Genomic DNA, 26,907 nt, shown 5'->3' with positions numbered 1-26,907 from the left:
GGCCAGAGAAGATCATATAAAGGTTGGTTGGTTTATGGGTATCAGTTACACATTCCTTAATATGCAGGCATCCAATGAAAATATTGTACTTCTTTACGCCCTAAAACACAATTTCATGCATTACCAGCAGCATATTTTGAATGGATGGCTTCATCAGTTTCTATGCATTCTTGATGACCTGATGAAAATCTCACTAAATTGTGATTTTTCTCCTCTAAAGAGAATTGTCTAATATTTTTCCATCCCAACATTGAAATGTTGAAACATTGGAGAAATTCTTGCCTTGGGCACATAAGTGTTCAATACGTGTACACCGTGATGTATTTCCAAGCTGCGGTGTAACCTTGGTCTGTTGGTGCCTGTTGTTGCTGAATAAGGGTACATACTGTAGTGCAGTACATGTCCAAGCTATGGTGTAACCTTGGTGCCTGTGTTGCTGAATAAGGGTACATACTGTAGTGTAGTACATGTCCAAGCTATGGTGTAATCTTGGTGCCTGTGTTGCTGAATAAGGGTACATACTGTAGTGTAGTATATGTCCAAGCTATGGTGTAACCTTGGTGCCTGTGTTGCTGAATAAGGGTACATACTGTAGTGTAGTATATGTCCAAGCTATGGTGTAACCTTGGTGCCTGTGTTGCTGAATAAGGATACATACTGTAGTGTAGTACATGTCCAAGCTATGGTGTAACCTTGGTGCCTGTGTTGCTGTCCGTTTCTCCCAGCAGAGCATCCTGGAGGATTGTCGGCAGAGGCTGGGCGAGGTCACCAAGAACCCCGTGAAGTACCGCAAGGTCATGGAGGGGCTGATGGTGCAGAGCCTGTGTCAGCTGCTCGAGCCAGCCGTCACGCTCAGATGTCGACAGGTGGACGTCAAACTCGTCAAGGTGAGTATCATGAAGCTACTTTTCTTTTCACTTGCCTCTTTCCCTCCCTCATTCTTCCATATACATGCCAGTTTCCTTTTTCTTGTTTTCTTATCGGTCTTTCCCTGCCTCCTCCATTCTTTACATTTTCTTGTTTCTGTCTTGGAACTTTTAGATCATAAAATCTTTTTTTTTTAATCTTCTGTATTCAGCTCACTTACCCTATTTCTTTTCTTCACCTTCTATCCACATGAAATTCAAATTGAACAAAAACTAAATTTCCTCTGTACTCTATTCCTCTCCAGGACTTGACACCTCAGGTGATCACTACCTACAAGGGGCTCACCAAAAAGGACTGCAAAATCACCGTAGATGAACAGAACTTCCTGGGCTCGGATGTGTGAGTAGACTTATGCTTTTCCTGTGATTGACATTGCTTTAACTTTCCAAGTTTAATTGTTAAGATATTTGCAGGTCAAGATTTCTACACATAACTCACATGTACACAATAAGAGAAATCTTTATCTGAAGAGAGTAGATTTCTGTAGTCTTGCAGTTCTACAGTTTATTTGCTTTTCCCTTAAGGTTTTGTTGCTAACTGAACTGAACTTTGTAGCTAATACAACGAAAGAGATAAACTCTCAAAAATAATTTCATCAGGTTGGTAGGTAGAGTAGAGTTCTCTTTTACTCAAGCAGTTAATCTCACCTGCTGACGTTTCAATGCCTGTCATGCATCAGCTTTCAGGAAGATTAACTGGTTGTCTTGAGTAAAACTCGACTCTAAAGATAAATATAGAAAACAGCTGAAATCCTATCTTTTGATTATAAACAAAATTTGTTTTCGGTTTCCTTAGGTCTGGAGGAATCGAGTTTCTCTCTCCCAACAACAGAATCAAGGTGACCAACACACTGGAGAGTCGACTGGAGATGATGAGTACACAGGTTTGTTTGTTTATTTGTTTGTTTATTTGTTACCCTTACCTCTTTTTTCATGGCTTCCTCTTCAGGTATTGATGCCTATTTTTGTATTACTGTAGTCACTAGTAGGAATTAATGATGATATGGAAACAGTATCAATGATGGATTATGCAGTTAAACCTGTACCAGTGACAACTGCTGCATGCATAAAGACCACGTTATTATATCCACTTTTTGACGTACCTGGATAATAGCTGTCTATAGTTAGCACCTGTCTACCGAAACCACAGACAAGTTTCTACATTCAAACTACTTTCAAATTTTAACACTGATATTGATGATACACAAAAAATATTTTGTCTGAACACTACTAGGAACTCTACTAAGTATTCCCTTGTGTTTTCTCTTCACAATTTCTCCAGATGATGCCAGAAATCCGGACAACGTTATTCGGATCCAACCCCAACAGAAAATTCATGGACTAGGAAAATAGCATTCACCTATTCTAGCTGATGGTCTTGTCCAGCTGTGCAATACAGAAATAATCATCAACACCCCTGTTAATTAAATAGAATGGTCCTTTTCTGACAAGTTGTATGTGTGTTGGCTGGGTCATACTAATCAGAATGGGGATGGTCATAATGTATTGTGGGATAGATATTGCTAGTAAATAGAGCCGAATTGTAGAGATGGAAAATTTGGAAACATTTAGGAAATACCAGGTCATTGTGATTAAAAGTCACTGTAGTCTACAATATATACTGTATGCAAAAGTTGCTGGTGAAAAAATGAGTTGCTATTGAAATACAATTGCTTCCAAAATTCAAATGAATGTATTACATGTAGTAACATGTTGATAGTGATGAAGTATTCTACAATTTGTTTCCAACAAATGTTTCTTCACCTCTGTAGAAATGAATACACTTGAAGCACAATTATGAACAAGTCTAGATAGATTATATTGTAAAGAAAGAAAGCAAGACAGTCTATGTGTAGTACTACACTGTGAGGTACAATGTATTAGGGCTCACTGTAGAAGCAGTTTCATGTATTGTGGTGTAAAATCACCAGAAATTTAGCCACTGTGCACATTGTAGTAGTCAGGAAAAGGATGGAACAGATATTAAAGGTTGACAGGTATATTGAAAGATTTAACTTCCAATTCTATCAGTTGCTGTAGCCTTGCTGTGATGTTTGTAGAATGTCAAAGAAAGTTTGGAGAGGAAAAACTATTTATCTGGGTGACTCAGTTTAGAAATATAAAATTCTCTGTGAGCTTGAATTTGAAAGGAGCACTTTGGAAAATCAATTTCTATAACATCCTTGGTTGAATCCACAAAAACTTGTGGGAGTAATGTTTGTCTGGAAAAATACTGTATCCCACCCAAAAGGTTTTATCCAGAACTAGAGTTCGGCGACCTCATACCTCCATGAAAATTTAGAGCTTTCCTAAATTTAATGAAATTGACTAACACATAGACATAATTTATGCATGGTGTTGTTCATCATTGACTAACGTACACATGTCACAATCATAAAATTCCCATTATCAATCATAAAGCGGTTTTGCAATTTTTACATAAATTATGCAAATAAGCTCCTCATTCCCATATTTGGTATCTGCTTATACTCCACCTATCATAATTAACATGTGTTACATTTATTGAAGTCCAGTTATTGAAAACAATGGAATTATACAATTTCCTCATTAATTATGCAAATTAAGTCCTCATTTGCATAACATGTATATCATTATTAACATCTTTGTCTAAGGTACCCGCATGCCTAATATGATGCCAATCTGTCAATCCTTTCTGCAGTTATCCGCTTTGGAGTGTCTTGACAAAAACGCCCCTGCAGTTCCACAATTAAATGTTAGGGGGCTGAAACTTGCTCCACTTGGTCATGGCACTAAAAGCTATCTACCACCTAAATGTCAAGACCATAGCATGTCTGGAACAAGAGATACATTGAAAAAACTGCTATGATATAATATTCTCATTAATTATGCAAATGTACTCCAATTTTGCATAATTAGTATCTTATCTTGTACAACATTGTCTAAGGTACCTACATACTAAAAATCATGAAAATTCGTTGTTCCCTTCTTGAGTTATCGTCTTCAGAAGTTTTTGACAAAAATGCCCCTGCTATCCCAAAATTAGACGCTAGGGGGACCAAACTTATGTCATTTCTTCCTGAGCACAAGAGCTATCTAATACTCAAAAATCGTGGCCATAGCTTGTTCAGAACACCGAGATAGCAAAACCGGAAGTTGCACTGCAGTACCAAGGGGAGCCGCTAGGGGGCCCAAAATCTAATCATTTCCAGCTTTCATCACACACTACCAACACACCAAGTATGAAACCAATCCACCTAGCCGTTCTTGAGTTATTTTGTTTACACACACACACACACACAAACACACAGACAGACACACAAACGCGGGGTAAAATATAACCTCCATGACATTTCATGGAGGTAATCAATGCTTCACGTACTTACACTAACTGTCACCTACCTCCACTGCTGTTAGTGGTACACAGGAAATAATAGGCAGACGTGATATAAGGAAGTTAAGTGATGCCTTCATAATAGTATATTATTGATACAGGTTTAGGATGTACATGTAGTCGCTGTACTGTAACTCAGGATGTTTTAGACTCTTGCTTATCTCACATAGCAAATTCAGTAAGGGTAGTTACTGTAGGATGTACACTTACTGCAAAATTGTCGCAATTGTCCCAGAATTATTAAGTCTAGTATTGCTATTATTAATTTTTGTAATATGTTTGGAAAGACTTGTGACTGAGGTGAGGTTTGAAGTTACTCTGAATGTAAAGGGAAATTATGGTTGCAAGAAGTAAGGATTGAAATGTCTTTGAGCGATCAAAGTCCTGACTTTTTTCCCTTTAGACTTCTTTTCTTTGCTTTGAGTACAGTGGAACTTCATGCATCCAAATCAGTTTTCCTGCAATGATAATATCTATCGTGTGTCACTGACGAAAACTAGTGAATGCTAGTTGAACGTCTGACCGTTTCCAAAATCATATCCAGTTGCTTGAGTAACTGCTTTTTGGCCATGATATCTATCGCTAGGTGGAGCAGTTGATCATCACCTTGTCTCTGTGACTGTAGATCGCAATCAAAGCATTCCAGTTCCAGTGTTGTGTTCGGTTTGTGCTGTTACAGTGATGTGCGTGTCTCAATAAATATGTGGATGAAGAAGTCTATATACTATATAGGTTGGGAATTTGTTGTATTTGTCCATTCATTCATTGCATTTCTCTCGAAAAAGACATTCAGTTCATTGATGAGTTAAGCCCTGGAAGATTAGCTCCATTTGGGGCTAAAGGGCATCTTGATAAACTCAATAATAAACTCAATTGACAGAAAACTATGGATAAAAGAACCTTGTATACCCTCGATTTAAAAGTACTTCATTTTCACCACACACTGATGATTGTGATACAGTTGTATGCAAAATTATTTTCAACCCCCATTCGCATTTTGTCTATCTTGGCAAAATAAGGAACAATGCAACTGCACAATAATACAAAATCATATCAGTGGTGGTCAGATAGTTTGTTAGAAGTTCAATTCCAGATCAAATAAAATGTCAACTATTAAACAAAAGGATGGAGGAAGAGAGTCATGTCCATCTGTGCAACCAGCACGCCCGGATGATGATTAAACAAAAAGTGGGATGGAAAATTATTCAACCCTCACAACGGATATAGGTGAACTAGCGTTAAATGCAAAATTAATATTTCATTGCTATCTATGAACACTACTGAAGATCAAATTCGGAAATTTCGCCGTTACCAATACAGTTGTACCATCCCGCCGCAGCATTGGACGGTCTAAAAGCGACCTTAGGGGACAAAGAGTAGTATTGCAGCTATGAAACTTGTGTTGAGGCCTCTGGTTTACAGCGCTAGCGATGCTTCGGAACAGAGCTCTTTCCACTAAAAAACTTTAAAAGGGTGAAAATGTCCTGGCAAAGAATCTGTCAGATTAAGACATGTATGTACAGTTGGATATAAAACTTCTTTTACCGTTTTAAGTTGCGTGAAGGTAGCGTTCACAATTCCACTGTTAGCAAAGAGTTTGACTCGTAACATTTACCAGTGACGACCACCGACCTTGGTCCCACTTGTCACAAAAAGCAGCTTCTCGGCACCAACAAGGCTGTCTAAACAACTCTGCTGCAATCTGGAGGCCAAGCACTGGAAAAAAACGCTCCAGTTCGTTGGAAATTCGCTTTAGTTCTGCTGTATTTTACTAAAACAACTTCAACAACTGCATTTACTGTCGACAGAAAAACAGAACAACCACCTGCCTTTATTTGGGCATGCGTGACGTCAGAATTGTGTGAACCAATCAGCATCTATTCAACTTATGTCATTACGATAGCATCCTTATTTGGGTGTATGTGACATCATCAAGTTAGCATCTAGCATGATGACGAGCCCATACAGCAGTACTGTTATGAACTGCTAGGGGTCGCTGTGAGACCGTCGGCAACCTTGGCCTTGTCGAGGAATGACAAACAAATGAACCTGAGACGAAGTATTTCGTTCCAAGGAGTCTTACATCGAGCACAGTTTCCTTTTAAATCTCTTTCTCGTTGATTTAGCTATTAAAGGCCATGGTCACACACTTCTAAACGCTGTCGATTCCTAGTAATTTTGTTATTCCATGCCCTTGACATTGACACATACGCTGCAAAGCTCTTCATATCTGATAGAGGTCGCTGTGAGACCGTTCGTGAAGATGCAAACTTGTGTGTTCCCCTCTCACATAGAAATGCAATTGGTATGCAGTGAGGTTTCATCCTGACTTATGCTTAGGTAAGAGAAGGGAACATTTGTATCATATTCTATGGGTTCCTTGAATTAAACTTTTAACCTGTTTTGATTTGTAGCAATAAACTTGCATTTAAAGGGGCCCAAAATGGTTTTGTACTGACTGCCAGAGTATCATTCTGTTACTAAAATCATGTACTCTGAAACTCCCACTGTTACTAGCTTCACTGCTTAAACCCCATTAAGAGCCATGACTCCAACGTTCTCTACACAAAAAACCCACACCAACACTGCTTTCCATCCATTTTCTAAAGGTTTTATTACAACACAAATTGTTCGTACCACTCAAATAATCATTTGCCTTCCAATCCCTTCTAACGTAGTCGACTAGAAAAAGTAATCTTTACTACGCTAAAGTATGTGGATTCTAAAAGAAAAGCAAGCAACGGATCATTTGAAACAAAGCAACATTCATATCACTGCTATACTTTCTTACAACCAAGAACCTGATCTATGGACAGGATTTTTTCATGCATTCCCTCCATAATGTAGGGAATTTTCTAATGTGGCACAAAAAATATTCTTTAGAACTTGATAATTTGCAGAGCAGCAGTTAGTATGTAATATATTTTACCTGTGACATCATTCGAGAAGAAAACATACAACAAGTCACTCCCGTACATACACATCTGTACGTACAGTTCTTAAGGGCACACTATATGCTTGATATGCATAAACCTAGGGCACAACGTCAAGCGGTCATTTCTTTAGAAACATTATTATATCGATACTCCTATTTAGCTCTTGACACGCACATAGCTTGAAACACTTTAAGAAGCATTAACCTATACACATGAAACAAACGTTTCTGAACAAAAATCTGTTATAAGACTAACTGAATGTTCAATGGCTTTTAACAGGCAACAAAATTAACATTAAACAAAAAGTTCTTTTAGCAATTCAGGCAATATTTGTGAAATTATTCCACAATACTACGATTAAGACTTATTGTTCAGGATATAGCTATTAACATGGCAATTTCTAATCAGTGTAGTATTGCAGTCAAGACACAAACTTGATTCTGATGACTTCAAATTTGACTTTCCCCCAGTTGGGAAAAAAACATTTGTATACTGATGAATATCATCCATGACTGGAAAGTTGTGTGGCCTAACTCGTGTGTTGTTGTTTTGCTTGGTAATTTTCACACTTTTTTGGTCCAAAACTCAGCTGCCTTGCTTGTTCTTTTGCCCCTCACACGAAGGTTGGTATTCCAGAAAACATCCTTGGTGGAAACCGGACGTTTTTAAAAGTATTCAATTTCCCAGCAGCGAGAAACATGGATGTAGGATCATTGGAACCAAGAAGGTTCAAAACCTCCTTGGTGGAACTCGGGTAAAATCACAACATTATCGAGAAGTTACAGATAATTGTAGCCGCTTTTCATTAAGGCCAACAGGACACCTTTAGCTACAATGCTTAGTATATCTATGATACACAATGGTCAATATTGACCGAAGGAGGCCGTATATACGATATATAATATCTAATTTGGTCAATGACAATGATACATTAATGCTTTGACACACACTTTTGCACAACACACAAGCACCGCATGAGGCCATGGAGTCCTCTCCTTTTGCCAGCCTCTACATAGAATTGCAGATATGCCGATTATGAAAGCACTTGTTTCTGTTACAACTACTTGAAGATACAACTGGACGCTGCACTAGTTACTTTTACTATAAGTTATTATGTGTCATGAAAGGTGGGCACTAAAAGTGTTACAGGCAGTGGTATGACTTTCTATCTAAAAATATACATGTATCTTTTTATGTGGAAAAGTAGTTTCTGTGTTGTAAACAAGAAGGAGGTACCCTGTTTGCAAGTATTTTTTTCTTGGCACTTACAATATCCCTTCTTCTTTAGATTTACAAAGAAACTCCCTTCCCCCCCGAAAAAAAGAAAGAATTACAACAAATGTTCAGACATGTTTCCATTATTGTTGGAAATAAATATACATAACCATGAAATTATAATTTCATAATTCTGATCATTTGACTTTGTTTTCCTCTTTATTTTACCTACTGCAACAAAATGTGATGACCATGTTATACACCTTACAATCACAACACTGGTTATGTACAGAATATATATATATATTTCTCCGTCTATGGACATATATAGAATTTTTTCTTGTTTTTTTCCACCTTTTTCCAGAAGTTCCTTCGATGAGAACAACATCATGTTATCTTCTAATTCTGGGGCACAACATGCTAAAACAACTACATGTACGCTGTTAGAGCCACCAAAGTGCATAATCTGCTCACAGCGTCTTATGCATGCACCAAATATACGCACTTACGCCATGTTGATTTGATTATATGGATGACATCCTCTGGGAACCCCGAAACTGATGAGAGCGTGCGAATAAAAAAAGTTTGACACCCGAAAAAGTTGCCTTCATTATGAAATCTAAGTGGTCAGGTAGGTTGAACAAATGACGGAACACACAGAAGATACCAAACAACAGATTCTTCATTTCCCATCTTCTTATACAGACTTGGGAATATTCTGTGACATAAGTATACGTTTTCCAATATTAGTTTTGCAATAATTGGCATATATTTACTTCTTCTGGAGCTGTACTGTACGATTTACAGTAATTCTTTTCTTTCAATTTTTTGAAACGGCCGAAAATTGATGCGGGCGTGCATGTCATCCAAATAACCAAAACAACATGGCCTTATCGTACACTCTAGTAGTACTGGCGTTCAATCCCCAGGACGTATTCCCCCACACCGAAGTAGTAGACCATCTGAGCGATACCGAACAGCGGCGCGATGACCAGAACTCGGCACCACGCGCCCTTCATGAACGCCAGCGGCCCCTCCGCTACCCAGATCTTCTTGGCACAGTCCACCACTCCGTTGTAGGTCTCCTCACCCTGAGCTCGCTTCAGAACTTGGATTCTCGTCTTCACAACTAGAGGAAGGGGAAAAAATCAGAATTAGTTCTCTGATAGTCAATGACGATAATCGATAAAAAATGTGTTCTTGCCAAACATGTAAAATGAAACTTTGATGCAGACAAGACGATCATCAGCCTATTAGTGTATGTAGTCCATTGTAGTGCCTCTGGACAAAGATGTTGTAAGTTTGAATCCAGGATGACGTTAAGCTGTGATCTAAAGCCCAAGACTTTTCTCTTTACGTCTTCTGTGGCTTGGCGTCTTTTTCTTATCATACTTGTCGTTCCCGTAAGCTGCCAGCCGTGCTCCAGTTTGAAAATGTGACATAGGCCTAACAGGGGTATTACAAGCACATAAGATGTTGTTACTGACCATCCATGGGGTTGACCATGACAGACATCATCTTGTTAGAACTAATAAAAGTCTGTTCTGAAGTAGGCTATTGTTACTTACCATCCATATTTCTTAATCATCAACAAAATGTCACCTAATTTTGCAGACTTTCAGCAGCGCTTTTATTTTACGGGGGAGGGCTGGTTTGAAATTTCAATATTAACGGCTGCACAGAACTTCCCTCTTCTAGCACTAGAGAACCCTTAAAATAATAGCCATACCACTTCAAGTCTGCAAAGGAGGCTACATCTTATGTGCTTGTTAAAAGTCTGTTGAGGAGACTATTGTTACTGACCATCCATAGGGTTGACCATGACGGACGAGACACACCCAGCCAGACAGCCGGAGGAGAAGGACCAGTAGAAGGGCGAGGTCGCTGACCCCTCCGACTTCCCAAGGTGGTTCAGGTGGGCAAACAGTGGAAAATAGATCATGGAGAATGGAATGTCTCTGTGCAGGGAGAGAAAGTACATGGTCAAAAATTGTGAAACAACAACTACAAATGCTTATCTAACAGTTGTAATGGTGAATGTCTCTGGTACTGGGAGAGAAAATCCATGGTCAAAAATAGCAAAACAACAACAACAAAGGCTTATCTTACAGTTGCAATGGTACATGGAACTTGGCTTCTTTTCCAATGTCTCAGGTACAGGGAGAGAAAAATAGCAACAACAGTGGAAAATAGATCATGGAGAATGGAATGTCTCTGTGCAGGGGGAAAAGGTACATGGTCAAAAAGTGTGAAACAACAACAAAGGCTTATCTAACAGTAATGGTGTATGAATTTTAGCTTCTTCCCAATGTCTCATCTCAAGTACAACATAGAATCTGTCATTTTAAGCAAATACATTTTCATCAATTTCATGTCGTGAAATTCAGATTTATTTCACAGTCCAAAATTGTCTACCTGACAAGTAAATGTGTCCTGGAAAAAGCCTTGAAGCCTCCTCATGCGTGAATGATTTTGTTATGTTCGACTGTTAGATGACGGTACTTGTATTGATTATTTCTGCCAGTTCCTTCTAGCTAGTGACACTGAAGAAGAGAGATGGATGTCACTCGAAATGCTCTGAAGTGATTTCCAAAAATCATGTCCAGTTGTAGGGCTTGATTTGTCTTTGAATATACTAGTAGTCTAACCATCACAAACCTACCTCAGAAGTGTGGCCCCGGCCCCAATAGATCTTTACACCCAGAATAATCTCCATACCTTACCCAGTTGTAGAGATTGAACTGCCTAACCTTTGCAAAGAACCCACCTCAGAAGTGTGGCCCCTGCTCCCCTGTACACTCCACCCAACCCTTTGGTCCTGAACAGGTCGTACGCTATTCTCAGGGCCGACATGCGCTGGGGCGTGGCTGCCATGGCAACGGCGCTGAAGGCACGACTGGGCGCGGCGGACAGACCCCCTGCAGAAGACAATTGAGGACCTTGACCTGTCGTACCTGTAAGAGGGCAGATTACGTCTTAAAACTAACACACCGCATGTGGCATTTCCTGAAACACGTTTTAAGAATGGTGTAAATTTTGAGAAAAGTTTGTGAATGTGAGTTTTCAGTGTGCACTTTTTGTCAACAATACAGTGTGCAATCAAGTAAAGTCATGCAGGGATGTCAGGGTAGGAAGTTTCATTTTGAAGGAAAGTTGCACACCACAAAATAATTCACAAATTGTGAAATACACAGAGTGGACAACCAAACACTTTTCATGCTATTACTTTTAGCAGTGAACAAAAAAACATAAGAAAAGTTTTTGATAGCAGTTTGAAGAAGTCAAAGGTTTACACCACAGAAGTAGAACGGAATGTTAAAGAGATTAATTTCATTTTGAAGAATTTGCACTTTCATGCCAAACTGGCCACATGCAATGCCAGACTTACATGTATTAACTATTATCCTATTCTAGTATCTAAATCTAATGCTATGCAAAATGCACAATACACATAAGTGCAAGGAATAACTCAGATATATTGTCAGATATATTATTCTACTCGAGTATCTGAATCTAATGCTATTAGTATACAAGATGCAAAATACATACAAGTGCAAGGAATAATTTTTAAATTAAAAAGTTTTTAGCCAGATCAGTTCAGAGATATGACTGACATGCGGTAAGGTGGGAAGTGTTCTCCTTACCCACAATTCCACATTCCCAGCAGCAGCAATAAGACAGAACACCACTTCAGATATTACAAGTCTTGTTAACAAGTTGTAATGTATCTAAAAAGTCTTCAATGCAAACAAACAAGACAGAATTCTGAGCAACGACGTTCAGAGAAACACTGGTCACCTAATCTTGGAAAGACACAGTCATAACTACAGTTATGAAGGTACAACTGTATCATTATGTAAAATAGAAGAAATACTTCCCATTGCCCTGTAAAAGTAAACATAAAGAAATTTGTGCATAGGTTTCGACAAAGAAGTTGGTTACATTTTAGGAATCCCATGTCTTTCCATATCTAACATGACCAGAGTTTGAGGAAATTTCAGAGGTTTGTGGTGAAAAGAGAGAAGGAAGGAAGGAAGGAGGTACATATTTATTCTGCCAGCATCTTGCGGCATAAAGAAACTGTACTGTGATCGCTAGTACGGGTTTTGACGTGCTTGAATACAAGTTGATTGCATTTTCCAAATCCTCCTGTCTTTCCATATTTAACGTGACCAGTGTTTGAGGAAATTTCAGAGGTTTGTAGGGAAAAGAAAGAAGGAAGGAAGAACATACTTATTCTGCCGGCATCTTGCAGCGTTATCTTTAACATCTCCATGGGAGAAGTGACGATCATCTGACACAGTCCTGCGCCGCCCCCTGCCAACATCTCCCGGTACAGCGGGAGCTGGCCCCTGGAAATAACATGTACGGTTTATTCAAATTGTCAGGCAGCACAGGTCGTGGGAGACCAAGGAAATCCTGAATGGAATATGTTAGGAGAGACATCAAAACGTGCAGTCTGCTAGCTGGACAGAGCCGTGTGGAAGCGCGGTGTGAAGACTAGCCGACTACTGCCCGCCCGTGTCAGGGAACCCAGCAGCAGTATAATAAAATACTGGATACTAATACTACTACTACTATTCTGTTTTACCTAACTTCAACCTTCTTTCTGTTGTACAACCATCTTAAGTAACACACATTTGGTGCAAAATTTCCTCAAAGTCCGAGTGACATCCATCACTCTTCTTCAGCGTCACTAAAAAGATGTTTCGAGTGAAGAATGTCACTCGAAATGCCCGGAAGTAAATCTCTGTTTTTTGTTCAGTTGAAGAGATTGAATGGTATTCGAACTTAGTTTACCTTGATGTCTAACCTTCATAAACGTATTATGTGCAACTAAACTATGACAAGCAACATGATGTTCTTTATACTGCGCAGGTTGAACCTGAAGGTTTCATTGGCGGTGAGTTTGTAATCAACAACTGAATAAATGCAACAACTTTTGAAAGGATAACTATAACTAAATGACTACAAATAGGCGTTATGTACAACTAAAACTATTAAGGGATATTTTCCGTACTTGTCTGTACGTAGGTAGAACCTGAAGGTGTCATTGGCGGTGAGTTTGATGGCTTTCTCCGGCGTGATCAGCACCAGGTTAACCCCTGACCCTGCAACGACATGGCACAACAACTGTCAGGGTCACAGGTCACAGTTCAAGGGTTAAAGAAGCACAAACATACAAAGAGTGTAGAGAAAAAATAGTGTGCTCAAAAATACAATGTTGATGAAATTTTTTACTGTCGTCAAGATTGAAGTCAACTACTAAAATCTTTCAGCTTTTGTCATGCCTTGTTTCCATTTCCATGCACTATACATTTACAGTTTACAACAAAGGCTCTAAATTTGCAAGGAAATTATGATAAATAAATATAATAAAGGAATTTTTTTTTTACAATTTTGTAACTGAGAATTATTTTTTTGAAACAACTGTATATCATTTTCAAAACATGACTACTTCTATGACAATGCCATGGTGTACATGGTCGTCTACAATAACAGGAGAAATACTTGGCATGGTGATAATCAGAATGGATGGTAAAGTAAAGACTTGAAAGATGAAGGAGGCAGACAGAAAGTAGCAATGAAGGAATAGATGAAAGAAAATGAAATGTTATAGAGCACTGTTCACAACCGTACTATAATGTACATGAAGCATGTGGAAGATAGAAAAAACTTTTCTTTTTGAAGGGGTACATTTTTCTACCAGCCCTGGCAAAGTAAATTGAAAAATATAAAGTCTGCCAAAATGTTATCATAGCACAGTTCACAACCATACATATATGTGTAGCATTAGGAGAACTGAAAAAAAAGTTTCTTTTTGAAGGGGTACATTTTCGTACCAGTCCTGGCAAAGTAAATCTAAAAAATGCAAAGCCTGCCAAGGTAAAAGTAGTATGCCATTGTTTTTAGCTGGCATGTTGCAACCATGAACCATTGTTTGCAAACTTATAAATAATTCATTCTGACATTGACAAAAACTGTCTTAATAATTCATATTTGCTAGCCCATTTCAATCAAACAAAAATTTCGTAAAAAATGTATTCAAAAGTAAAATTTTCATATTAAAGCTTTTCTTTTTACGACAAATTTCTCAAAAGCTTTTGCAAGAAAATGCTGTGGCACATTTAGCATGAGAAAATAATTCAGCAGGACCAGCATTGAGCCTAACAGTATTGTGAACGATGTGTTAGGAGTTGGTTGTAGAGGAGAGAACACAGGAAGGAAGGCTTAACACATGTCTACACATCCATACAGACACTGGTATATGATATAGGAAACAACCATTCAAAACGGCCACAAGGTAAAAACTATATATGTGCATGTGGGAGGGCAATGCACAGTTCAGTACAGATGGAGGGAAACGTTACTGTGTCAAAAACTTCACGCCGTCAGCCGATGATCGAACCAACCAGCGCGCAGGGAGACCAATGTCCCTCCGCAAAATTCGCCTCTGCAAGGTGTAAAACATAGGGTTGCAACAAAAACAGACATTCTCTACTTTACATTACAGAGATGTCATGCTTAATACAGTGGATACAGTGGATAAGACTTCCGCCATCTTCTTTTTATTTACAGGTTCGCGATGAGCGAAACCTGTTCTGTTTTTGCTTCCGTCTATGGGCGCCGCCATGTTGAATTTTGTTGTATTTTTCTTTAGAATCCATTTTGACAGGTTTGAGGAAGATGGTCTTTATTTTCTACAAATAAAATCTTTTTATCTTCCACATTATTTTCTTTTCCTTTTGAATGCATTTGAAAAGATCATGGAAGATTTCTTCAATTTATCTCTATGAAAGTGTATATAAACCATCATGAAAGATGGCCTATGTTTTCTACAAAGTTTGTTGGTCTTTCCATTGAAATATCTATATTTTGAAGGACCTGGAAGTCTGTCTATCCCAGTACCCACTGTGCACAATGGTTTCAAAACTATAAATAATAAATTCCCGGGTTGTACAGTGTTGTGTCATTCATTTCACAACTTGATGTTGTAGAAACAACGCATCAGTAAGTTATGTGTGAGAGCACAGAAACACAAGTGTCCTTCAAGTACTTTCTTTTACAATGGTGGACAAACCGTACATTTTTACATTTTAAAGCTATTTGCCAGAAAAAAAATCAAAGTCACAGGTGGTCTAGAACAAGAGAAATGAAAACTGGAAGTTCTGCTGCAGTACCATGGAAAGCTGCCAGGGTCACAAAAATCATTTTCAGTTTTTGTCACAAGTTACCATCACACCAAATACACAACCAATCCATCCAGCCGTTCTTGAGTCATCTTGGTGACCAACAACACACAGACAAACACTGCCCAAATTTTGCCAAATAAAACCCTCTTGGTGAATGTACCAATAATATTAGATGAAGGACAATACATTTTAAACGAATACAGTATGAATGTTACAGCACTGACACCCTGTGTAATAGTGGTATACCTTACCACCTTGTTATATACATGTATGGAAAGAGCTATTCTTTTGCATAAGACCGGGGAAAGAGGCAGAAATGTTCTGATGGGAGAAAAAAATGCTGCAACCTTTTTTGGGTGTGCATTATCAAATCACTATTTCATATTGAATTCTCCACAAAAAAAGATTAAATTATCACTTATGTTTCTTTGGAAAGATCAAAATAGAACTCACTGTATGTTGACAAAGTCTTAAGAAACATGCAAATATGGGGACATGCATTTTTCTCATATGAAAATTGGTGTCAAGTGTGAAATCTAACTGAAGGTAGGCAGGGGATAAAATGTTCTTTGTGCCCCCTTCTGGCTTTTAAAGGTCCTTTGACAAAATCCTTTATTCAATGCAGATTTCCTAAATAACAGGCTATTACAACATTACAGGCCGAAGGTCACGACAGAGGTCATTCCTGATAGGGCGATCATCATCAAATTTGGTCATGTGACCTTTCCTTTAACCACGTTAACATTCCACAAACATCCTGCCTATTTCCCCTGACTCGGCAGAAACAAAAACGGCAAAACAAGCTGGTGGTTTGACAAGGTGAACGTACCCCAAACCACACTTTTACTCACACCAAAACTTAAGGAGAAGAAAGTGGGAAGAACGAAGCAGGTTCTATACCTTTGTACATGCCACGGAGGCCCTCCTTCCGGAATGTCTTGACAAAACAGTCCCGCCTAAAAAGACAGAGGGATTCATGTAAGACATCTTTGAGCACCGGCTTTGAGCACCAGATTTGTTCAAAGTGCCATGGGGCAATGAAAAGGTAAACAATGTCAGGATTTGGAGTGCTTCTTTCAAAACAATGCAAAAATACTACACAGTGACTTGTGTTACACTTTACAGATACAATGCATTGACAATGTAAATGGATAGAGACAATGACAGGGACAACAACTGTATTCTTGACTTACATATTCTTATACATCTTCTGTCCATCTTTGCTTTCTTGGTTCTGTAGTCTGGTCTTGACCAAATCAATCGGGAAAACACACGAGACTCCCACAACTCCTGCTACTGCTCCATTGATGAGTTTGGCTGGCAAGCTGGAACACAAGAAAAATACTTCAAACTGGGCCTTTGAAGGCGGAAACTTAAGAGCACAGGACTCTGCAACGTGGAGATACTTGGGGCCAGTACCTGACCTTTTGCACTTAGGCAGGGTGTTTTCTAATTATTTCCACACACAAATATACAAGATAAAAAGCTGAACTGACTTAGTACTTGATATCACAGATTACAAATTCTTGTCTGCATAATTACAAGTTGAAACCCAAATTTATAATAGAAAATAAAGATGGCATTCCTTCTTCAAATATCATGTGCTTCTGAAATGTTGATTCCACGGCATTCTAGTGCTAGCCAGGAAAAAAGCACTATGCTTCGTCGCAAGCAATTACGCTTTGACTTTGGCTTGTTAATACTCTTTAGTCAATACCAAAAATCCACAGTCACCATATCGAAATTTCCCTTTGAAACGGAAAATTATTCTCTGAAGAAAGGCTGTTACAAAAGTCACTCAGTCATTGTCAAAGAAAACAATTTTCAAATTTGTTGCTGAACAAAATAATGCACATTACAGCAGTAATACATGACCATAAAACATATGCTCAAGGTACAAAACCCAATAACGACATACCTGATTTCCTTATTGGCCATTAAAACCTGCAGACGTTGCTCTTGCCGCCTACAAATCCTGTTATTGCTATCCTCAGGTTCACTCTCTTGGCTAGTCTTGCTTGATGGTCAGACTGGAATATAAACGACTGGAAGCCTTCGTGAGTCCGTCTAATACCCAGCTGCAGTGATGTGGGAGCAGATTTACATGCACGTCCCTCCTGACGTCAATCCGAAACCTCGTGGGAATGTTTTTATATTACCTGAAACGGAAAGAGAAGATGACCTGGTATAAATCATTAATGCCTGCCGTCAGAGGATCTATTATGTAAAATCTTTCATGTGACTTTCATGTGACCCATTTTTTCATGTAGAAGAACATTAACAATGAACAATAATAATAGGTCTAGACTCTAGGTTTATTCTTCACTATTCATTGTACTACTTGTAGTCTTTCATGCATTCTTATAAGTTATATATGGTGTTGAAAACATACAAGAGGGGCATTGTTACAAGTAATTACATGGTCTTGTGACAGACTACTACATAATTTGACTACAAAATTCTGCCTTATTTACATTTGTATGCTAGTTTTAAGAACACTATGTAACATAGTACATAAACATTAAGAACTCTCTACATTTTCAAGTTAGTGGTACAGAAGTATTACACGTATTTCTGTAGGTAAACCAACTGAATGGCTGATAAAATCTGGGAGAATAAAATACATGTTTTTGTGGATGCAGTGACAGAGGTAAACAAATGAGGTTAATCAACTTAATGACCATTTGACCATCTGCCCCAAACAACATGACGACAACTAGTTGTACTACATGCTGCTTGCTAGTACCCTTTCATAAATGACAGAAAAACTAGAAAAACAATCATTACACACTCAACAATGACAATCAAAGGAAATTGTTACAAACCAAGGAGCTTTCCTAAGGCAACAAAGACACACACTCATCATCGCCTTGATGACACTGTAGCTACTTTCCAGTCAAGCCGGTTTATAATTAACACTATTACACGTAAACGATGACAGATAGGTTAAAAAAGGGCATGACGTTTCACAATCACATGGCCATCAGACCTTTCTAAATGTAGTAGAGGGCGGATACCCAAAGCTACGCTGACCCCTTTTTTGTGTCTGGTTACTCTCCTTATGTGACAAGTCAAGGAAGGTTAGCATGCCTTACAAGATACGGCATACTAGAGTTATCTACAAATGGATGGTGGTGCCTAAGCCTACATCTGAGAAATGATAAGGCATAGCTAATTTGTGTGCACCTCTGTCAACCATCCTATTTAAAGAATTAAACCATTATAGTCTATATTCATAACATACAATCATGCCATGATGGAAGAGAGTGACCACGTGACCCTTGAGACTGTCATCACACAACAGTGACGTCACTTACCTTAAGACATTATCACATAATGGCAAAGAATCACAGAAGGGACAAATCAAAATGTGTGTGTATGCTGGGCAAAAACGAAAATCACTTGTGGAATAGTATGAGAAAAGAAAAAGAAAAAAAAATTGCAAACATACGCTGCTTTGCCTGAAAACACGTCTCCCACAACGTTCCAGACTTCAGGTGCATTCATTGTCAAGATGAGCAAACTTTGACATTAAAAAAGTTTGAAATTATTGCACCCAAAATCTTCTCAAATGATAATGAAATTCCTGGTATACTGTATTTGGATTCAACATGTGCCCAAACCCCTACATATAGGATGCTAAGTTTGCTAGAGTTGATCAACTGCATAGGCACTTGCTCTATGAATTTCTATCATAAATATCATGGACAAATGTTATGTAACTTAGATATTTGATGTCAAACTGCAAAAAGGCCGATTTGGATCAGCCCCCAATGCCTGTAAATCACCAACCAGGCAACCACACAGTCGGACTCTGAGTCTACATGAGCTGAATAGTGATCATGACCTAGCCCTTTCTAAAGGCCACTTCCTTTTTCTTGCAATGGCATATAATATTAGTCATGTGTACTGGTGTACATGTATGTGTACATGACTGTGACAGCATGGCACATGGTCCAACGTTCACCCATTTAATTCTAAAAATAAAGGCAGTTACAACTCTGTCACCACTCTCGTAATTAATTTTCTACAATGGTTCAACGTTCACCCATTTAATTTAAAATCTTAAAGACAGTCACAACTCTGTCACCATTCTGTAATTCATTTTCTACAATACACTCTTGGTTCAACGTTCACCGGTCTAATTTTAAATATTAAAAGCAGTCACAACTCTGTCACCATTCTAGTAATTAATTTTCTACAATACACTCTTGGTTCAAAGTTCACCCATTTAGTTTTAAATCTTAAAAGCAGTCACAACTTTGTCACCATTCTAGTAATTATTAATTTTCTACAATACACTCTTGGTTCAAAGTTCGCCCATTTAATTTTAAATCTTAAAGACAGTCACAACTCTGTCACCACTCTAGTAATTAATTTTCTACAATACACTCTGACAATACAAGTCACGAGGTCTTTAGTCACCAGACACCTTCATCTTTGTAGGCAAACCGGTTTGCACTTAGGAGGCGATTTTAACTACTCATGCATGATAAGATCATATCTGTGGTATGAGACTTACAGCATCTGATTCTGATTTGCAAAGCTTATGATCAGGGCCAAGGTTGTGCTGTTTCATATTTCCAATATTACATTCAAGTCAAATTTACAACATTCACGTGCTTACAGCATGCATGTCACGAGGATAGCCATTCAATGCAGCGTGACATTCTCTATATCATTGGAAGAATGCTGCTATGTAAACAAGAGTTCGTAGACCTCAGGCCTGCATGAAATGTATTGGGTTTCTGTAGACCTATTGTGTATTTTTGCCTTTTTGTCTGTGGTACGTGGTTGGAAAAATGAGCTTTTTACTGTGTTGGTTGTGCACCATGCAAAAGTCTGACTCTGAAATTCCATTTTCTGAATTTGTAAGTTTGGACAGGGATGAACATTACTTATTTTGGATTTCTTAAGTATGTAACCAACCACAGTACTTTGAAGTTGTTGAGACGCTACCTTTTTTTGTCTCAGATGGCCCATGCACATGTAGTTACTCTGTCACATGATATACTAATATCTTCCTATTTCAATGTACTGACCTAATGCAGCTGCTAAGTCTCCTTGGTTTGTGTTCTTCCAATGATATTCATTAAAGATTTATTTCTGGGGTGTTATTCACTTGACATCGGAATGTTACTCGCATAATTTGACCAATGATACTTTTATCTGTAGTTCCATAGACATTAGACAACATGAATAGTGGTAGCCCCCATGCAGCATCAACACTTAGTCCCCAGGGTGGTATGATATTTTCATTCAATCCATCCAACCCAAACCTAAATCTCCTGTAGTATCTAAGCCAAATTTAACAGCATAATTTACTATGAAAAATGTCCTTGTCAATCCCATTTATAGATGGCAAGCTGCTGGCAATGGAAGCTTTGAAAAGTTCAGAAGCTGTTGTAGTCAAAGCAAACACCCAGCAAACATCCCCACAAACCAATGAGCAGTTGCTTAGAAGGGGAATTTCATCATATATTTGCCGCGACAAAATGCAACAAACGATACTGAATTTAAAACAGAACAAAGCTAAGCCTCCACCACTTAACCCTGCCTGTACCATAGATTAAGCAGGCCCAAAAACCAAGCGAATATGACTAGCCCAAAACAACAAATTACCTGTATACAGTATGGAAATGGCATTACCAAAGAAACAAAAAGAAACACAGGACAAATCATACACATACCTTTCTCTTATGCCCACACTCTATACAGTTCTCCTCCACATTAGAAAATTGCATCTTCTTCTGTTTAAGTTCAAGTTCAACCATGATTGCCAACAGGGTAAAGGAACTTGTACCGGAACTTAAAACTCAGTACTATACAGCTCTAGAAACACCACAAAGAGTAATAAGCAAACTCCAATTATACCTGACCAACAGATATATAATCTGGCACACTCCCATCATCTGGCAAACTGTCAGTGCCACTAAGTAACCTGATACATTGAAGGTGGCCCAGGCCAGATGATGGTTCTACACCCAACCATAATCTGTTTTTAAAACCAAGCAGATATTGGGAGGATGCCCCAACCACACTAAAACAGGGTCAACCTATACAGTATCAAGTTCAAGCACTAGGAGGCCCAAAATCAAACCTGACCACCAGGACACCACAAACAACTCACGTACCAAATGGCAACACAATGGCACCTTGCGTTCCGGAGATACAGCGCACGCCCCGTGCCCGCACAAAAGGTAACCTAAAATGTCAAGTTCAAGCACCAAGGGCGCCAAAATCAAAATTGAGCATTATTCAGCCACCGCCGACACATGTGCCAAATATCATCGCGCCAGCACCAGCCGTTCAGAAGATATAACTCCGGAAACACCCCTCCCGGACACAAAATTCGACCTGCCGGGTCAAGTTCAAACGCGACAAGGCCCAAAGTCAATCCTAGGCAACAGGCAACAACCCCCCACCCATGCACCAAAAATCGTCGCAATCGCGCGTATCGTTCCGGACACACAGCGCCAAAAGTGCCCCAAAAACACCAAAAATGCCACCTTCAATGTCAAGGTCAAGCGCCAGGAGGCCCAAAATCACACCTGAGTGTCAGGCTACCACCCCCAACCCACGTACCAAAAATCGTCGTGCTCGCACCATCCGTTCACGAGATACAGCGCCCTACATCCCCGGCTACCGAAAAGTTTCCACCAGCATCAAAACCATACCTGCATACATGCAGGTAATGATACTCTGTTCAAGGCCGCTGCATGTTGTAGCTTTTGTATGCCAGAAATGTGCAAAGCAGCAGGAACATGACCTCAGGATATACCATTCTTGACCTGCAAACAAACCTCTGCACAGGCTTTTTTTTCTAAACAGAGGATCCCTTCTTCTAACTTAGACTTAGTAGATTCCTTCCTTGAACTTGAACTTGATTTGTAAATGAATTGTTCCATGCCAAATTTTTGCACAGTAAATTACAAAATCATGTCTTGTACTTGTAGACTGACAGGGGCCACCCCTTCATAACTACTTGATGACAAATGAGGATTCTATAGGGACGAAAGGGTATTTCTAAAAAAAAAAAAAACATGATGAATTTTGATGATACCTGCACTGGAATGAAAATTTCCTCATCAATTTGTCTAAACAATGAAGGTAGGAAGGGTTTGGGACAGGAAAACTTGGCAACTCTGATAGGGATTCAGGGAGGGGTTCCAAGGTAGACAACTTTGTCTGGCGGTCTGCACGTGACGTCTGCATTCTTCCATCTCACTACACATCACGTATTCAGCCAAGGTGACTGACATATAAGTTCACCTCACATGACACTTATATTGGAGTAACTAGTAGTTCATTGTTTTGTATAAGGTACAAAAGACAGCTGTACAACACATCTAGCATATAGATTTTCCTTTCACACAGCCTGTCTATGATTATGAACTTTCACATGTTCGTCTTGGGTGTAAAAAGGAACCCCCTTGTGGGCGGAGCAAGCCTGTTTCCACAAAAAAGGGCCTTGATCTTGTTCTATCTATCACATAGACCATGAACTTTCACAAGATCATAGACTAGCAAGCAATAAACCATCACACAAGCACAAATAATGTCCCAAAGGTAAAGACAGCGAGGGAGAGGCAACAGAAATAAAACTGGGAGGGGTAAAGCCTGCTACTAAGTTGTCAGTCACCACTGCTTATCGGCTTTATAAAGCAGTCTGAAGACAACCATGGATCCTTACAGGTCCTATTCATACGAGACTTTGTGGATCTGGATTTACAAACAAGAGATTGATTCTGATTCCTAAAACCTGGTATGAATGCTCCGAATAGGGCTTTGGGCGGATCTGGCTTAGTCCTCCCTCGAGCTAGTTTCATATCATTTCATCAGGATCAATCCTGTGCTTGGGTGCATTCAAAAAGGGTCTTATGATATTAGTGCCTGTTACAACAAAACTGACCTAGGAGACCAGCAAAAGTTTACCTGGAAAATTGTACTTATTAAATGGACATTGGTACGTAAAAAGGCCTACTGACTTCTTGCTGACCCCAACTGAGTCCCAACCTGGAATCTGGACTATGCCAGGCCTGTGGATTGCATAAGTGGACTTTGGTTGCACTGTGATAAAAATGGACAGTATGGAAAGCTGACATAGGGCAGGCCTCCACTATGGTAACAGAATCTCAAGTCAGATATGTTGCCTGAAGCTAAGAATGTTCTACAGTTCTTAATATAGTACAACAGCCTTGAGGATGAGTTATTATGACCTAGTATAGTCTTCCAGCTTCGAAGTAGGTCAATTTCAAAGCTACCTTTGTGGATTTGAGTTTGCAGCCCGCAAATTGCAGCTGGGGACTCAATTTTCTTGGTTGGGACAAAATGGAAAGTTAGCGTTGAAATGAGAGGGCAGGAGGGCAGAAGACTGAAGTCATTTTCACTGACAAATTTGCGGTGAAGCGGTCACTGTACGTTTCTGTTGGAATGCATATCCACAGCAGAAATTACAAGAATTACAGTGTAATATTTTTTGGACAGTTTGTTAGCCTGACATCCCTAGTTATGCATGTATTCTGAAAAGTAGGAAAGGATTTGACAGTGTGTGTATGGTATGGAATGTTCTTCCAATTTCAGACCTTTCACCGCCCCCAAAAAAATTTAGATTGGACCAGCCCCAAAACCTGTCTAGACTGTGTAAGAAATGTCAGACAGAGATTTAGTCAAAATTTTGTACCGGTCATGCACAAGCTATGCCGAGGTTTTTTGTATAGAACAGGGCAAAGTTGGCATGTACAATGTATTCTTTTATCTGTCTTTCTGAATAAACATGTAAGCAACCAAATCAGAATGCCATCCCGAGTCAAAAATGTAAATATGGACTTCATTTACTTTTGTAAAGCAGACGTAAAACAGCAAACACATCCACGCCCCTATCAAACACCACTTCTACAGTAGCAGCTATGGGAAGTGCCACGTAGACACTTGCAGTTACACATTGTACATTGACCCATGTCACTAGGGTTGTACCTGGTGACCTCATCCAGGTGACACAAGTAGAGAAACCTGACACCACCTGCACAAAGTCCCTCAGTCTTCTGCCAACAAGGCAAGGCATACATTGTAACTACAGCAAACAAGGCAAGTCATACATGTAACTACAACTATTAGCACACGATTTACTAACAAATGACAGCTGCGCATGTTGCTAGATAAAGAAAAAGAGGGCCGTATGTCTCGTTTCCCCACACATAATGAAGAACTGGGGTCAGACTTGCTTCACTAGTCTCCTGTAATGGTCTAGAGATTGAGGGTGGAACTCACGTTGTTCTGAAGACGAATGAGTTTATTGGTAACACAAGACAAAGAGTACAAGTAAAAGTAAACGTGACCTACCTTTATGATCAGCATTCTCTAACTGACTAACTTTCAAAATCTAAAACCGACTGGTTCTCGAATTACATTCGAGAATGTTAATCGATATTCTACTTTCACCAGCGACACGTGATCGGCCACGCGTGGATCACGTCCTCTCACCACCTATATCCCCACGCGGCTGGCACGATGTCACTGGCTACTTTCTATGTATACTCTACATATACATATATATACACACTGTTACACTCCAAACAGACCCTACATACAGTGTCTAAAGATAGTATCAAAGCTGGCAAAGGAGTATAGCCGGTGCCCATTTGACTCCCTTTGGCCAGCTATACTCCTTTGTCAGCTTTGATACTATCTTTAGGCACAGTAGGGTCTGCTTGGAGACTAGCTTCTCTACCTTACTCCTTAGGGGCGTAACCATGGAGGTTACCTCATTGGTGTAATCAAAGCTGCAAAATAATATAACGTTACCCTCACACTCAGACATGTAGAGCTGAATCAGCATTTCTCACCAAATTCTAAGTTAAAACCTTTTAAGTCAAAGTAGGACTTTAAATATTGTAATTTTTGTATACGTCTAAAATGGATTCTATCTTACTTCTCAGTCTAGAAAATAATGTTTTTTTGTTTTGTTTATTACTTTATTTGAATGTGCCCCTGGACAGGGAAACAAAATACAAATGTAGGTGGCAACCACCTTCACTTCTAAAAGCTTTCGTTTTGTTGTGCTTCCTCTGACCAAGGTTAGGAGCTTTTATCAACTTGCTCTAACTGCATTCCTTTCCCCTAAAAATAAAACAGTACTACAGCAGGGATAGAAAGAAATCTGGATGCAATCTGGTGAAGAAAAATGTTTTCACCCAGCTTTCAAGAGGAATCTGTCCTTCACCCCTGTACTCTAGGTCATCCTTGGGTCAGGTAAAGTTTAAAAAGCAGGGCACCCAGATTTGGAAAATTTGTGATATTCCTAACACATTGTTGCAGCTTATCTACTAGTACCACAATCTAATCAATTCTTGGATCAGTTGTGGCGAAACAATGCAAATAAGGGGAAGCCACAAAACTGCAAAATAACATAAACAATCTGTCATGCTTTCTGAACTACGTGTCAAAAAGGCGGAGTTTTTTGTGTTGGCTTCGTAAAACGGCAAAAATAAGCAAAATTCCTGTCATATTTTTCCTGCAGCAACGTTTTGATCTTTGAGGAAGAAGTATTTTCACGTGAAATGTAGCACAAAACGGCGTAGAGTCACGCAATCTTAAGATTTTGAAGGCAGACATCGGACGACTTTGGTCGGACGTCCAAAAACACCTTCATGGTCGACTGCACAGGAAACTAACGGTAACCTTATACGGCGACAAAGGCTTCTCTTTGTTCATTTTTTGGCGGCTATCACGCCCCAATTGGCATTACATCTTTGCATGAAAGTGTATTCACAATATACGTTCAAAATATTTAGGAAAACGGGACCAAAAAAATCTTTACTTTACCTGAAACGAAGCCGCCCCTTTTCTACTCTCCTTCCCCTTCGCTATTGACATAAGTGTGAGCCAAGCAGGACACATTACCCCAACATACAGTTTACGTAAACCAATCAGCATTGAGAACAAAAACAAGCAGCCAATCAGCGTTGGGGGCGCGGACCCTATCCACCAATCACAGTCGAGTACGCCGCGTGATCGTCACATGCACAGATGACGTGCCAAAGTCTGTAGTTCGTAAATTAATCGACAGAGGGCGATATTATCTGTCTTTGAGTCATAACTTTACAGATTGTATCTAATATTGTCTAAAGCGTTAGTCTTTACTTTTGAAAATGATCCACTACTGTGTGTTCAACCACAAAACTAGCTATTCGTTTGCGAATAATTCAGATTCAAGTTGCAACCACTATTAGGAAGGAAAACACCAACAGTTTGTTTTGACTTTA

General features: G+C 39.2%; 2 protein-coding genes across 5 annotated transcripts in view; one reads left to right on the top strand and one right to left on the bottom strand.

Moving 5' to 3' along the window:
- Window positions 1-2,936, top strand: part of LOC118406807 (V-type proton ATPase subunit E-like) — a gene marked incomplete in the record, with an annotated part of 5,399 nt that extends 2,463 nt beyond the window's left edge. Inside the window, 5 exon segments of the mRNA XM_035807149.1 lie at window positions 1-22; window positions 726-887; window positions 1,172-1,266; window positions 1,723-1,810; window positions 2,209-2,936. Coding sequence (XP_035663042.1) covers window positions 1-22; window positions 726-887; window positions 1,172-1,266; window positions 1,723-1,810; window positions 2,209-2,271 — 430 coding nt within the window.
- A 3,952-nt stretch (window positions 2,937-6,888) lies between these two features.
- On the bottom strand, window positions 6,889-26,640 carry LOC118406326 (mitochondrial glutamate carrier 1-like). 4 transcript variants are annotated; one of them, XM_035806263.1, is made up of 9 exons: window positions 26,468-26,640; window positions 17,562-17,802; window positions 16,837-16,968; window positions 16,544-16,599; window positions 13,471-13,561; window positions 12,684-12,802; window positions 11,218-11,404; window positions 10,254-10,408; window positions 6,889-9,579 (listed from the first exon to the last, which is right to left on the bottom strand). In XM_035806263.1, the coding sequence occupies exons 2-9, from the start codon at window positions 17,579-17,581 to the stop codon at window positions 9,353-9,355; spliced, it is 987 nt and encodes a 328-aa protein (XP_035662156.1). In that variant the 5' UTR covers window positions 17,582-17,802; window positions 26,468-26,640; the 3' UTR covers window positions 6,889-9,352. The 4 variants fall into 4 exon arrangements, with proteins under 4 accessions (XP_035662156.1, XP_035662159.1, XP_035662158.1 ...); XM_035806266.1 differs by having other exon boundaries at window positions 11,218-11,368; XM_035806265.1 differs by having other exon boundaries at window positions 17,562-17,673; window positions 26,468-26,537.
- Between the last annotated feature and the right edge of the window lie 267 nt (window positions 26,641-26,907).

This window comes from Branchiostoma floridae, chromosome 19 (assembly GCF_000003815.2).
Source record: "Branchiostoma floridae strain S238N-H82 chromosome 19, Bfl_VNyyK, whole genome shotgun sequence".
In the NCBI taxonomy this organism is placed as follows: domain Eukaryota; kingdom Metazoa; phylum Chordata; class Leptocardii; order Amphioxiformes; family Branchiostomatidae; genus Branchiostoma; species Branchiostoma floridae.
The sequence above is the reverse complement of the archived record's forward strand: the minus strand, read 5'-3'. Positions and strand labels throughout refer to the sequence as shown.